The sequence below is a fragment of the Simochromis diagramma genome, unplaced genomic scaffold (assembly GCF_900408965.1).
Source record: "Simochromis diagramma unplaced genomic scaffold, fSimDia1.1 OVJJ01000481.1, whole genome shotgun sequence".
Taxonomy (NCBI): Eukaryota; Metazoa; Chordata; class Actinopteri; order Cichliformes; family Cichlidae; genus Simochromis; species Simochromis diagramma.
The window spans coordinates 67,244-82,537 of NW_024386898.1; the positions used below are offsets into that span (position 1 = coordinate 67,244).

The following is a 15,294-nucleotide window of genomic DNA, read 5'->3' on the forward strand; positions in this document are numbered from 1 at the left end:
TGGCTCTTCGAGTATTGGGGCTAAAAGAAACCATCGCACCAGAATTTGGCGGGGTTTGATACGACACTGGATGAACAAGAGGGGCGCTCTGGTCGGTTCGTGATTGGCTGTTTTGCTTTCAGGGAACTAATGACGCACGGCGATTTAGAAAAAGTCGCGCGGCAGCGACGCCTTTTTTTTTTTCAAAGTGATTTAGAGGAGTAGTTTAACAGTCCTCGGAACTTTGACATCTCTTATTGAAAGCGCAATTAGTGAGGCTTTGACTACATTTAGATTTAGTTTGTTTTTTTTTTTATTTATAAAGAAGTCGCACTTTGAGCTTTCTCACTTTACTTGAACTAAAAATGAAATTAGTCTCTTTTTCAGAGACTCTACTCTCCGTAAAGTCCTTGAAGTGGTCATAAAGGAAACAGCCAAACACTCTTGGGGGAATTCTAACAGTTTTATTGAAATTAAAGCTTTAAGAAAATACAGTGGCACCTTTTTTCCCCCCTAAAGGTGTCTTTAGTCTGAGCACTATGGCTGGATTTCACATCTGCATTCAGTCGTATGACAAATGTACACGGAGCATGTTGCTGTCTAACAGGACTTCCTGGTAGATAGCAGTAGTCTTTCTCCACGTAGCAATGGTTTGGCAAACAGCTTTTAAGCCTGACACAATGATTTAGAGTGTAGTGGTCCTAAGCCAAATGTCAAAACTTATCACATTCTTCTTTCTTACCAATCTTTCCTTAAAGATAATTAGAGGAAAAACAAAGAATTGGAGTTTTCCTCTATAAAACCATAAGGTCCTTTACAGTAGTGCAATGCCAGGGACTACTGTTGTGAGAATCGGTGCAACATAAATAAAAACTCTATTGAATGCCTTAAGGCAAATGTACTGTGCAGGACACATGACTGAAGATGTGTGGTTTTTAAATCACACCGGAACTAAAAATGTGCCATTATGCTTCGCTTCCTGCCAACATTGACTGCATTGCAGCAACAACACACACGCACTGAACACCATTACAGAGTGCCAACACTGTAGTTTATTCATTCATACAAATTCAGATTCAATGTGTGTTAATGGCAACCAGCTACAGAGGAAAAGCAGGCCCTGCACTGATGAACCACATTATGTTCCCATCATTCAACCACATAGAAAAGACATACAAAGTAATTGCACAGGTTGATGCACGTTTGACGTACATTCGGTTTCCCTTTTAACACTGAACTATGGGGGAATGTCAGAAATAGAAGGCAGGGGGATAAATAACTTCTGACATAGCCAGAGTTGTTGAGGGAATGTGGGTTTTAATAAAGATTGCAGCAGGATTATCTCCTCTAATCTTAGTTTGAAATGTTTTTAAAAATATCAAATACTTGATTCCTACAGCTGCAATAAATGCAATCAACTACAGTACAAGAAAAGAAATTTTTGGAATGCATAACTATGGTAATTATAAGGCATATTTGGTAGTTTTGTAGTGTCTGCAGTGAACTTCCTCTCACACAGACGTTCCTTCCTTCAGTTCCACGTATTCTCCCTTGAAAAGAAATATGAGAAATGGTAGCATGAAGATATGTAAGAACAAAAGGTTATGAGCGTACACACTGGGAGTGCATTTACTCACCTTGTTCTCCAGGTGCTCCTGTAGTGTTCTCACCGTCTCCCGCTCTTTGGTCAGCTGCTCCCGAGTAGCTTTAAGAAGCTGCTGGAGCTTAGTGGCTGCCTGGCCCAGGTCTTTGGACAGTTTCTTCTCCTTCGCCAAGCGCTCCTGTTCAAACAACCAGGAGCAAACATGACACCAATGAACTAAGGTAAAAAAAAAAAAACACTTTGAAAGAGCTTGACATGTTTTTATAAACAGATTTATTCTTTTTTATTATATATTATACATATTTGCACATCTTGTTCTTGCTTATTCATTCCATGTTCTATATCAAGTCAAGTGACTTGACTCATGACCTCTTTATACTCTCTTTTGCTGCACTATTCTGAGCCAGGTGATGTATTTTCGTTCTGCACTGTTTGGTGTGTAGACTGCATGACAATCAAGTTTCTTTTGTTAGAAGCAGGGCCACTGTCATCCTGACATACTTTGCAGGGTTACAGATTTATAATAGACCAGCACTCATCCATCCTATACTGTAACCCTGCCACACACTCACCTATGAAATACTACAACCCTATTCATGTAATATGCTCACACTATGCTCGCTATATCTGTATGTTTATGCACAGTTTCAACCATATCAGTAGTTTTTATTATAATAATAGTAATAATAATAATAATAATAATAGATTGCATTTATATAGCGCTTTTGAGACCCTCAAAGCACTTTACGATTCCACTATTCATTCACTCTCACATTCACACACTGGTGGAGGCAAGCTACAGTTTTAGCCACAGCTGCCCTGGGGCAGACTGACAGAAGCGAGGCTGCTATATCGCGCCATCACCAGTAGGCGGTAGACCAAGACAGACAGAGCTGGAGATCGAACCGGCAATCTTCCGGTTACAGGATGAGCTTCCCAATGCCTTGAACCACAGTCGCCCTTTTTGTTTAATTTAAACAAAAACAAACAAACATTGGTTGCTATTTTCTAACAAAACGCTATTGTAGCCATTGCGCACCTTCAGCTGAGCTACGTCTTCAGTGTCGGATTGTGGCGACTCTGAGGAATCCTTTAAAAGATCCAGTTGAGCCTGAAGTTCTGCTACAGTTTTTTGGGCCTGAAAGTTGACAGCACACATCTCTGTTATCCACTGCGAACTTAAGAGAAACGTAAAGGTGTAAGAAGAACATAAATACTGCACAGACAGTAGCTGATACCTTCTCATACTCTTCTGAGAGCTGCTGCCTGTGGGTCGCCTCCCCGTGCAGCTTCTCTGCCGTCTGGCTCAACTCGTTCTGGACCTGGCGGCAGACAGAGGCACACTATAAATACACACACACACACACACACACACACACTAATAAGCAGCACAGTGATGCGTAAACAAACATTCTTTTGTTAAAGTCCCAGCACTGTGCACACACCAACATACATAAATCAAAAGCTGCTCAACCTGTGGACCGAGTTAGTACTTTCTCTCGCTGTTTCTAGGTGAAAGACTAAAATCAAACACGAGGTTTCTGGGCTTTTAAACATATAAACAAATATCAGGAAACAAAACAGAGGTGAGCATGCAAGTGGAGAATCAGCAGCAGTTAAGAGTTAGGCTCACTCTGTTAGTGCAAGCAGTGGTTAGCATAAACAGCTGCCCTGCTGGAGGAGTACTGGACGGACCGGAATTACAGCCCTACTATATCGGAGTCATCAGGACTTGTTTTTCATGGAAGATCCTTCATTTAGGAGAAGGAAATGACCAAATGTGTTTCTAATTCACATGACAACACACATCTGTATCCTTGCAAATTTAATTCGATGTCCTATTAAATGGAACCAAACCCAATTGTGAAGGAAATGTTAAAAAACAAAAACAAAGGAGATTTATTTAAGCCGTTCATGTCACTGTCCAGTACTCTCTAACAGGAAGTGAAGGGTGACATTTGCACCCTGACCTGAGTGGGTTGAGCCTCAGCCGGGCCATTCTGTTCTTGCTGGGCCCGCAGCGTGATCTCGCTCAGCTGCTCTCTGACCTGAAAAAGGAAGCCGCCGCTCGTCACTGTTTACGTAACCTCCATCCATGAATCTCTCGCTTGGCACTCATAAGTCAGTGACAGCTTACTGAGCTGGTTCTGCATGTGAAGTCATGAGTCGCATGGATTCCTTAACGAAAATTCCCTCCTCTCAACTCAAGTACACTTTCATAAGAATGCTTTACATATTTTTGGCTAGACGATGGGAAAGTGAGTCACGGCGGTGTAGTCACCTGTGCGAGCTCCTCCTTGTGTGCCTTGGCCTCCTTCCGGGCCAAATCCAGCTGGCTCTGACACTCCGACAGCTGCAGCTTCAGCTGAACGCAGAGCAGAGCACAGGCAGGAGCCAATGTTAGTGTTGTTGTTTTAAGTGGAACAAAAGATGTAAATGAACACATTTTAAATATGAACAGATAACTCAGCAAATTTATTATTAGATATTCTCCAGCTTAACCCCCTAACTCTTAATGTATCATATTTGATAAAGGAAGCTTTTGTACGCTTTTGAGACTTCTACATCAGTGTGTTACATTTGCACTTTAATAAATGCATGGAAGTTGTTTTTTTAACTAGTCAAGAAGCCAGGTGTATAGCCTGAATGCAAGAATAAAGGTGAAACTATGCCAGTAATATACAAGTTTCTATCCTTTAATATGCATATAATACAATTCTAGTAAGCCTGCTAAAGATCTTAGCTGCTTGTGTACCTGCTCCATCTCCTCTGAGATTAGATGACTGTCTGTCTGCTTTTCCAGCTGGGCTTCCAGAAGCATCATCTGCTCCTTCAACTGTAGAGAAAAAAAAAATGACAACTTAAAACCTGCCAACTTACCCCCAGGAGGTGATTTAAATAGAGTGGAGAAATCCTCACCTGTTCTATACTTTGGTTTTCTGCTTCCAGCTTACTGACTTTCTGCAAAGCCTGGCAATGTAACAAGATACCGTAAATTAGTTTTGAAAACCCCTGAAAGTGACGTTGTTTTTAAAGTCAAGATAAAGATAAAATTTTTAGTAGGTATTATTAGTCACCTCTTTCAGCTGTTCCTCTGAGTTAGCCATCTTGGATTTCCATACGAGCTCTTCCTCCTCCACACTCTTCTGAAGATGTTTCAGCATTCCTTCCTAAAGGAGAAAATGGAGAGATCTATAGATGGACCATATCAACTTTGTAATCCGTAATTCACCACTGGATTTTAGAAACTTACAGTTTCAGCCAGTACTGTCCTGTACTGTTCACATTCAGCCTGCAGGGAACCATGGCTTTCCTCCGCCTCCTTCAGTTTCTCAAGCAACTCCTATAACAAACCACAAACATTCACAACCTCTTCTGCCAGGTTACTTTAAACCAGTATGTGGAAACAGTGTAAAGTGGCTTACTGAATGTGCTGTGCTTGACTGAGACTCCTGGCTCTGCTGGCTCAGAGCTCCCTGAGCGTTCTGTGTAAACACTTTTAACCAGTTTAACTAAGAGGAGAAAAAGTAGGCATATATGAGTCACAGGCACATTACTAACCGCTTTGGAATAAAAAGCTCATTCAGCAACTCTCCCAGTGAAATCCCCCTTTCTTACCTGCTCTGTTTCTACAGGTATCTGTGGGAAAAGTGTCTGGAGAGCTTCTTTGGTTTCATTTTGAAAAGCTGCCAGTTCTGCCGCAGTGTTCTGTTTAAGCAGTGAACGACATTATCAGTAAGGTGACTGGCAGCAAACTGGTTTCCGCTGATAAGCCATCAGCAGGTGAAAAGACTTACCGCGTGAGTGGCAACCTTCTCTTTTGCTACCCTCAGTTCATCTTGTAATGACGTGACCAGAGCATCCTTTTCAGTCAAACTATTAAAGCAAACAAAAGACAAAACAGATGTAAATAACTGACCTAATTTTATGCGAGGCTGATCTTTACATGTGGCAGACTTATTAACCTGAGTGTGTACGATTTGCCTGTTAAGGCAGAACAGCAACATTTACGTGCATTACCTCTTCTGTAGTAGTGCAAGCTCTGCAGAGCCATCTGACTGCTGAAACAGGAACAACATGCAAATCAATTTTCCTCCTTCTGGGCAGCTCTCAAAGCAGAATCATGCACATCGACAGGAATGCTTACTTGTGTGTTCTTCAGTGTCACCATTTCTTCTTTGAGGTTTTTGAGTTCATCCTGAAGTGCTGTGACCTGACTGGCATCTTCACTAAAAGGTTACACAATTTACACAGAGGTATAAATCATAACAAAACCAACCTGCACTTTCTATTAGCCCAAGATAATTATAAAGCACCTTACCTCTTATTTCTTTGCTCAAGCTCAGCAATAGTGTTCTCCTATTGAAAGGGAACATTATTTGCCATTAGCCCATTTTTTGCGATCTATATTTATCCTGAGAAACTGAGAAGTGATACTTTTTGGTAACAAATTAAATGTCAAATGCATGCAGTGCTTACAGCAGCTTCCTTCTTTATCTGCAGTTGCTTCAGTTCCTCGTGAAGCACATTTAACTGGCTCTCTCTCTCTTGCAAGCTGTACATAAGGGCGTGATATTTAGAAAGTGAATAAACCAGCATTGGATGTGATATTGATTTATGAGAGAGGAAGAGTAAACACCTACCTGATCTTTAGACGTTCCACATCTTCAGAGCTCACCTGGAAAATGTAAAAATAACAAACATCTTTAGGTGTGACTACATACTAGTCAGCAATTTTAGGTGTGGTTACGTATTCGTCATCTCTTTCATAGAGGTCAAACTTAAAATACATTTACCTGTTTGTTATCCTCCTCCTTTTTATTCTGATTGGCCTCCAACAGGGAGTTGATTGACGCCACCTGCTGTTCAAGCTGTCTTTTCTCTTTCTTTGTCTCCTCCAGCTGGACAGTGAAGGCATCCACCTGAGCAGAACGCTCCTTGAGCTCAGCCTCCAACTTCTTAACACGTACTTGAAACTCTGTAGAAATAAAAACTTGCAAGTTAATCTTTAGCTTTAAATACTTTGACTAAGATTTGTCTAAGATTAATTTTTCTATTTAAACTACTGACATAAAAAAAAATGCCAACACTTAAATATGATAGCCTTTGCTCACTGACCTGAGAGTGTGCCACTGTCCTGTTGGGCCTTGTCCAAAGTTGCCTGCAGGCTGCCATTTCTACTCTGTGTTGTTCTGAGTTCCTCACACACCTCCTCCAATTTCCTCTGCAACGCCTGTTCTTTCTCTGCGTGGCTGGTCTGAAGAAGAAATTTTAAGTTGTTACAAACAGCAGAGGGCAGCAAAGTATCACTAAAACTTTTCTTGTAACTGACAGCATTCTTAAAAGCATCCTTAAAAGTTCCACAAAAAGAAAGAGCCAACAGAAAATGTCACAAAAAGAAAAAATATTAACAGTTACATTAAACAGACATCTTATTTCTAAGCTAAGCAGTTCTTTCTACGAGCATCACAGGAGGAGATTTGATTTGGAAATGACAGAATTTCCTTTGTCTCCATGTTGCTGATAGTCACAGTCCAAAAAAATATAACTCTTTCATCATGTGAGCGTGATTTGTTGCATAATATGTACAAAGACTTTAGACTGCTGGGAGGGCAGTAAGTAAATGATTAAACAAAAGGCACACTTGACTTGTGAGAAGTGCTGACTCACTTGTTCCACATTACCAGTAATAGCTCAGAGCAGCAGCATTCCATGAGTGGGACTGTGTGGGCTGATAGTGCATAAAACAAGGAAATTAACAGACCAAAACACACTGTTGTACTTCCTGCCTGAAAACTGGAAATGGTGTCACGTTTTTATGGCCGATTACAACAGGCTGGGGAGGAGCGATGCTCGGACATGAACGCATTCCAGTTGGCACCTACAGCCCCCGTCATTCCATTCTCGGCCCTAGGCTCTATGATTACAAGGCAATTAGACGTCCCTTAACATTAGAGAGTCTAGAGATTGGTGGGGAAAGGCCTAGGCTTGCATTTTGTAGATGCTCAGACACCAACTCGCTGCAGAAACAAGATTATATAAAAAAAGCTAGAATAAATGTGGTCCCATAGCAAAACAGACAGGGGAGAAAAAAAAAACCAGGTCTTATGTAGTGATAATAAAGATAATGCGGCCAACCTGAAACTGTGAGAGCTCCTTCTCAGCAGCAGAGACCTTGGCCTCCAGCCCTTTCCTTATGTTCTCATCTGCAAGCACACTCTCCGTCTTCTCTCCGAGTTCCTTGGTTAACTTTGCACATTCCTGTCGCAGCTTGGCCAGCTCTGCATTTTGTCTGAGGGCAGAGGGGAGACAGACATCAGCTCAAGAGTAAAGACACATGCCTTTCAAGCCTGAGTCAACCTTCAGACCTGTTATAAAAAGAATCTGAATCAGTACACACTGTACTGAAGTTAAAACTTAATGTATTTATAAAGAGGTAAAAATCTCTTATTGCCCCATACTAGTCAGTTACCGTGTCAGCGTTTGGTAAAAACTCACTTGCTCTCGGCTTGACTCGTAGCCTGGTTGAGCGCATCACGCAGGATGGAGTTCTCCTGCTGTAGGCGAGCAAGTTGGGCATTGGGGCCTTTTTCCAGCTGGTCCTGAAGGCTTAGGATCTGCAGTCATTTTTAAGATTTTTTTTAATGTTGCTAAAGAAACCATTAAGCCTGGTGCTACTGCTCTTTCACAAGAGTAATGTTTAATGTGTTTCAAGAGTAAACTAAATCTTCCTTTCTAACAGGAGTCAGATTACTCAGAGAACCATAAAATAATACAACGCAAACACAAATATACCTGTTTGATTTTTAAATTCAATGTAATGTGTATTAAACTGACCTTTGCATTGAGTCTCTGCGTTTGGGCTACGTGGTCCTGGTAGCTGGCCTGCATGCGAGCCTGCAGAGCAACCATTTCTTGCTCTCTCTTACTCAGCTGAGAACTCAGCCTCGTCTCTACGCTGGCCACCTTGGCCTTCTCAGCAGACAACTCCTGATAAATGGACAGCACAATCAGAGAAAGGATTCACGTTCATTGTGTTACAACAAGTCACTTAAGAATGAAATCTCCCCAACTGTCCATCAATCTCACGAGACAGGAGAGGATTATAAATTTTGGAACATATTATTGGCTTTACCTCTCACTTAGCACCTACCAATCAGGTTTTTAAAAAATATATCATAATACGGTGTAAAACAGAGCAGTGGCTACCAAATCAAAGTGAAACTACTGCCCCTGCATCTTAAAGATTTTTTTCTCTATTGTAACCTGATAAAGTTAGCTTTCCAATAGTGCCACCCTCAGGACAAAAGAAGAATAGTGCAGCTGTCAGTGCACAGTCATGGCAACAGGATATTAATCCTTTTAATTTAGTTTCTTTATCTGCTGCCACAATGCCAAACCACACTTTCAAGTTTAGTTATAATAAGGATTTAAATGCAGCAAAGATTCTCGTCCATATTATGAGTAATAATAGTCTCACTGGGCAGCAAACAAGGCTATCGTGCAGACCTGCTGTTTTTGAGACTCTTCTATGTCTGACCTTGGTGAGCTCTCGAAGACGATTCTTTACTGCAGAAGCATCCTCTTGCTCTGCTGCCAGCTGCTTCTCTCGCTCGTCCAGCTGCTTCTTCAGCATGGCCACTGGGTCTCCTTTCTGAGTGGCCTAAACACACAAACAAACACACAGAGAGATGCAAAAGAATGAATCTTTCTTCAACTCTCAAATGTATTCAGTGAACTATGTTCTTTTGTGAGGCTTTTCCTTCACTGACTCTGCTGTTCCATACCATGTGCCAGGTGTCCTGGATGATGCCAACTTTCTCAGACAGAATCTCGATGAGCCTGTGTGCCTCTCCCTCACTGAACACCATGCTGCTGATGGTTGATACCAGGGCCTTATAGGGCAGGTACAGCGGAGCATCGGCAGAATCCACTGCTGCAACTGCAAAGGCAAACACAGAATAATGCAGAAGAATTAAATAAACTCAGAATTAATTAATATCTAAAATAAAGTGGTCTAAACAAAAGGTGACTGAATTCTCTCACACCGCCTTAGGAAAAGGACAATGCTACAACATGTCCTTTGGGTCTGGGGCCCTGGGCATTTTCAAATGGCAAAATAATGGGGCATTGTGGCACCAGGCGGAGACAAGCCTCGGGCAAGTGAGAAAGCCGACCCCACCTCTCTTCTCATTGTCAGCAGCACTGAGAGGCTTTGTAAGTTAACAAAACAGAGCAACAGTGTTTGGACAAGCTGGTGTGCTCTCTGCCCTCCAGAGCTGAGTGCCAGACGTTACCCACCACTGCCATTGGCACTATTTCCACAAGTCCACAGCTCAAGTTCATCAGTACTGACAAGTTATTCCTGACTTAGATTGTAAGTATGTGTATGCAAGCCAACTCTTAAACATTAAACTCTCACTGCAACAACCAGTGTTATGGCCAATGTAGTTCCTGCCATTTCCATTGATTTAAATGAGAAGGTCTATTATAGAAACTGTAACAGTAACAGCAGATAGCTGCATAGCATAATAGCAGGCCTTTGCGTTGAGCAAACAATGTCTTGTTTACATTAAAGAATAGCTGCTTGTAGAGTTAATCAAAGAGTAAACAACCAGCTTCCCAGAAAAAAATGTCGATATCTAAAACATATGAAGGGTTACCAAGGAAGTAAAGACAGTGTGTACTTCTCATTTTGGAACATGTACAACATTAGATCTTCTGTTTTACACTGATGTGAACTCATTCCTCCTCCACCACCGAAGATGGACCAGTCCCTTAAATGTGCCTCAAAAAGAGCAGGGAGGAGGCTTCGAGAGGAGCTTAGAGCAAGGAAACACGTGCATCCTAAAAAGTATTCTGTATGCACACATAGAAAATCACCAGCACTGGAACCAAGGATTCCCATTCATCTCTCCCTCACATCTCTTTGGAAGAGGTAAAAGATGCCAGAAAGACATATGTGAGGGAAATGAAGGGACATATTAGCATAATAAAAAGCAGCCAGTGCAGCACTGTGGTCATATCTGAAACTAAAGCTGCGGTTTCTGTTGAGCTATGTGCATTGTCATCTACCGTGTGTAGACTGCCTGTTTCGGAGCAATTCCTCTTTCTTTAATAACTTTAAAATTAAACTATATAAATATTGAAATAAGATTAATAATACTACATGTTGCAACATCTAGTACACAGTAATCAGAGATCTCTAAAATATAAATGCTTACCAGGCTCAGTCTTCTTCTTTGATGCCTTTTTCTTGGGTTCTTGTGCTTTTGCTGCAACAGAGGGAGCCTGCTGGGATCCCACCGGGGGCACAGCCATCACTGGGACGTCTTTAGTGACAGCCTCCAGCACCGGAGCAGTTTTAGATGGAGCTGGTACAGACTTGGTTGGTGCTGGAGCAGATTTGGATGTGACAGGGGCAGGCTTAGCTGATGCAGGAGCAGCAGAAGTGGAAGATTTGGTTGAAGAGGACTTGGCTGTTGTAGAAGTTGGAGCAGGAGCAGACTTTGTTGAAGCAGGTGGAGGAGTGGCCTTGGCTGAAGCAGGTGGAGGTGTAGACTTGGCTGAAGCAGGTGGAGGTGTAGACTTGGCTGAAGCAGGTGGAGGAGCGGCCTTGGCTGAAGCAGGTGGAGGTGTGGCCTTGGCTGAAGCAGGTGCAGAGGATGGAGCAGTTACCTTCGTCGGGGCAGAGACTGGAGCCTGGGTTACGGCAGAAGCTGCAGAGGACTTGATCGGTTCAGACACAACTACAGATGACTGGGTTGAAGCTGGCTCTACCTTTGCCACTTTCTGCTTCTTCTTCTTCTCTTTAGGTGACGGTGCAGGTGAGGGCTCAGGAGCTGGGTTTGGTTCAGCAGCAGACTTGGGCTGCATCTCTGCTGCAACTTCAAAAGTGGAGACAGGCACAGAAACAGAAGGAGCTACAGTTGGCGCAGTTACACCCTCACTGACTATGTCAGCGTCAGTGTCAGCATCGCCTTCAGAAACGTCTTCAGCTTTCTCCTGCTCTGGGATCTTCCCATTGGGCTTTTCATCTTTCTTCTTTCCACGGTTCTTCTTCTCAGACACTTTGTCCTTTTTCTTTTTCTCAGTGCGAACAGACTGTGTCTTACCCAGTTCTCTGCGCTGTTTAGCCAGGGCCTCCTCATAAGAGGTCTCCTTCATGGAGAAGGTGGAGACGAGGGCAATCCCAACAGCAGAGATCACCATGAATCCACCAAAAACCATAATCCCAAGGGTCTGGGGGTCATAGATATCCATGGCTAAATTTTAGTAAACCTGGAAAGGAAAAAAAAAAAAAAAAAAAAAAAGGGGGGGGGGGGGAGATTCACTTTGTCATTCATACTCAGACAAAATTGTAATATTACCAAAGAAAAAATGTAAGTAACATTAGCTGCTTTAGTAAAGCAACTGATCAGACAGAATTACCATTAATGCTCTTAGGAGAAACAATCCTAGCTTTTACCTCAAACGGCCTCAAGGTGTCACTGTCAAGTCCAATAACTTGTGGCCACAGAAAGCAGAACAATAAATCTTAAACTCTGAAACCAAATAGTTGCTTACTTTCGGGTTGAATGCGTTTTTCTCACATTTATTTGCATCTCATACAGTCAGTTTAACACTGAATGCAAGAGCAACAATCTCAGACAAAGTGTCATTTAAAGCCATTCACTTTTTTAACATTAGAATTATCGTTTTGATTACTGTATTTTTATAACAGAACAGGTCCATACTTTTGGGCACGATATCTTCTGAAGCAAAATCAAAAACTTTTTTGAAACAGATGCTCAAAAAATTGATCAATCATATCAAAAATGGTTACAAACCAATGTAATACACACAGAAAATGCAGAGATTTCCATAAGCTGACTTGAGGTTAAAGTAAATGCCTTCAAGAGTATTCAGCTTTTTCTTCAAGGCTCTTAAAAGTTCTTGTCACAGACCAGAACATTTCACCTGCAGGGTATAGGACAGTTGGCTGACTGTTTTTTGCGGGTCACTAAAACACCTTGATTTATTCTAGCAGAATTAATCATTTATATCTGGAACAGATATGTTATCTTAACAGAAAATGCATAAACACAAGAAGCCAACACATGTAGAGGTTTATTGTTTTAAAACAAAGCAACGTGACACGGAAAGGAAAAGTGCAGAGTAAGAGTCCAGAGTCCCTGTTCATTGCAGGGTCTATAAGCTAGACTCAAAGGGGAAGGTACGGCCCTGCCTCCTATCTGTGATGTCACACACCAGCGCATCTTTACTCAGGCTGAACTGAAGAAGAGGACTGAAAGAAAGCCAACTCGACCCCAACTGTTATATAGAAGTGCACCTTTGTTACGAAAAACACATCCCTCAGACAGAGCCTAAGATATCTGACTTTTATTCATGGTTATAGTGGTTCTCATAGAGGGTGTACTGAAGATATTTAAACTGTCTTCAGATAAAAGGCGTGAAATTGAATAAGTCGTGAAGGTTTTAAAAAGATGTATATAATAACAGCTTACTTGTTCCCCATAATCTAATATACACACATCGACTTCAATAACTTCAAAGATAGTTTATTCAAGCTAATCCTAAAATTATCCCAAAACCACAAGTGAAAGGGATTATTCAAAGTTTACAAACCGTTATGAACACCCTATTTCTCGTGCCGCGCATTGAAGCACAGTGATGTGCAAATGCTCCAAGTATTTCATTTATTTATTTATTTTAAATTTTATATGGTTTTAATCAATACTTACCAGCTAGCACTGCAGCTAACACTATGAATCAATGAAATTGGCTAACGTCCTGCACAATAAGCGTCGCTTACGCAACAAAAATGGACAACACAAGCTGTAATAAAAATGCAGACTAAACAGTTAGCGAGAAAAAGGTCTAAAATCATTTTTAAATAACTTCCGTCTGGTCTGTTTCTATGGCAGTAGTTTTCTTAGGGGCTAACAGTTAACAGCTTTCCAAGCTAGCTAAAGATGGTTCAATGAATAAAAAAATTCCAAGAATCCCACGCTTACCCCGGCGCTGATAACGCTACGTCTGCTCGCTTCAAAGGGAATATACTGAGGTCGAGTTATAGATGAAGTGGCTTTTGAGCAAAGCTACCTATATGCCCAGCTATCTGGCTAACGTGTCTTTTTTCCAGTGCTCTCCTCCTGACTCCGCTGGAGAATCCTCGGTCTGCTGTGAAGTCGTGGCACTTTGAGCTGGCTAGACGCGCTGGCCCCATGCCCCAGATAGCTACCATAAATCCACAAGGTTTCTGATTGGCTGGAATGTTCTCAAGACGGAAATGAGGCTGCTGGGAGTTGTAGTTTACTGCGGTCATGGAAAAAGTTCGCACAGTGAGATGGTTTTTCAGTCAAACAAAAGCGATTTGTTTGAAACGGAGAGTAAGTAAGTACGTTTCCTGTTACTATGTCTTTTAACTGCGCTCACTCTGGAGGAGGGTATGCTTTGTAAAGTTGAGAAGAAACACTTTTTTACACTTAAAAGCACCTTTTTTCGTTTTTGAGGACTGCCCTGTTCTGGCAAAAGGAAGTATTCAAAATATCCACATATTTAAACAAAGTGCTCTTATTTGTAAGGCCACAGCAACTTTGAAAGGAGTAGGTCTATGGGAGGTATCTTTTCTTTAATGCAAAGTACAGTGTAACCTACTGACCTCTTCTTTTGTCAAAGTATTTTTGCTGTGAGCAGGGCTTCTGCTTTTCACTACTTCCATTTATATTTTTCTACACTTTCACAATTTTGTGTCAAGAGAGTTTCAGATTTTTCCAATACACAGATACACAAGGGTACATCAGGGTCTTTTCACATCCCATAATAAGCCTTTCTGAAATCCTTGACACAACCACTTCTCAAAGTCCTTTAAAAAGCAGTTTGAGAAGTGGTGGCACTTGTTTGTTCAGGTAAGCTCGCAGATTGTCCTTGTCATTCTTCAGCAATTGTTTTGACTTTGAGATGACGGTGTGTTACTAATGCGAGCATAAAAGCAAACGATTCCCTGAGCAGGGCAGGGTGCATTAACCCAGAAAAGGTTTGGTCATAACACGCACCTTGCTTTGAGTCCTTTTGATGTTTTGTTAATGAAGGAATTCCATTACTGAAGGACGAACATGCACTGTCCTCCAGACATTCCTTCACACTTTCACACCCAAGATGTGCCAGTACCCTGTGCTTCTGTGTCAGGGGGCAGGCAAGGAGGCAATGTTAGATATTTATATTGCTGAGGGCCAAAATCGAAGTGCTGCTTTCTCTTCTTACTCTCAGAAGGTGCAAATGTAGCTGAGAAGAATTTCAGAAATCTTTGCAGGACCAGGAAGAAGCATCCCAACCCGTTTCAATAAGGAAGCACAGATGATCCAGTTACGTCAATAAGCCCTGCAGGTGCGGTTAAAAAAAAAAACATTCAGAGGGCACATTCTCTTTATGGGGAGGTTTTCATGCGTCATGGCTCTGAGTCCTACTGTAAGGCTTATATCAGCATTTATGATGATTTTCTGGTGACCACTGCTGAGCTCTGAGCCATGAGGCAGGTGCTTTCACAGGCTCACTCAACCATGAACAAAACCAAAGTGAAAAAAGACTATATGACACAGCAGACAAACGTACACCTGAAGCAGTGTCCCCTTTTTCTCGCGCTCTATTGTGCTTTCTTAAAAAATCCTGGGCCTGATTATGTAATAGTGCTTTGCATGCCACTGAGGATT

General features: G+C 41.8%; 1 protein-coding gene across 3 annotated transcripts; it reads right to left on the bottom strand.

The window, feature by feature from the left end:
- Window positions 1–428: 428 nt before the first annotated feature.
- rrbp1a (ribosome binding protein 1a) lies at window positions 429–13,809 on the bottom strand. Of its 3 annotated transcripts, none has more exons than XM_040034325.1 (27): window positions 13,600–13,809; window positions 10,807–11,863; window positions 9,370–9,524; window positions 9,123–9,245; window positions 8,420–8,572; window positions 8,081–8,199; window positions 7,721–7,874; window positions 6,701–6,839; window positions 6,379–6,560; window positions 6,226–6,260; window positions 6,062–6,137; window positions 5,904–5,941; window positions 5,730–5,811; window positions 5,603–5,640; window positions 5,380–5,458; window positions 5,201–5,290; window positions 5,008–5,094; window positions 4,836–4,925; window positions 4,660–4,752; window positions 4,502–4,552; window positions 4,338–4,418; window positions 3,864–3,947; window positions 3,553–3,630; window positions 2,821–2,904; window positions 2,622–2,720; window positions 1,617–1,760; window positions 429–1,529 (listed from the first exon to the last, which is right to left on the bottom strand). In XM_040034325.1, the coding sequence occupies exons 2-27, from the start codon at window positions 11,843–11,845 to the stop codon at window positions 1,491–1,493; spliced, it is 3,432 nt and encodes a 1,143-aa protein (XP_039890259.1). In that variant the 5' UTR covers window positions 11,846–11,863; window positions 13,600–13,809; the 3' UTR covers window positions 429–1,490. The 3 variants fall into 3 exon arrangements, with proteins under 3 accessions (XP_039890259.1, XP_039890258.1, XP_039890260.1); XM_040034324.1 differs by having other exon boundaries at window positions 5,603–5,643; window positions 13,600–13,808; XM_040034326.1 differs by lacking the exon at window positions 3,553–3,630 and having other exon boundaries at window positions 5,603–5,643.
- Window positions 13,810–15,294: the final 1,485 nt, after the last annotated feature.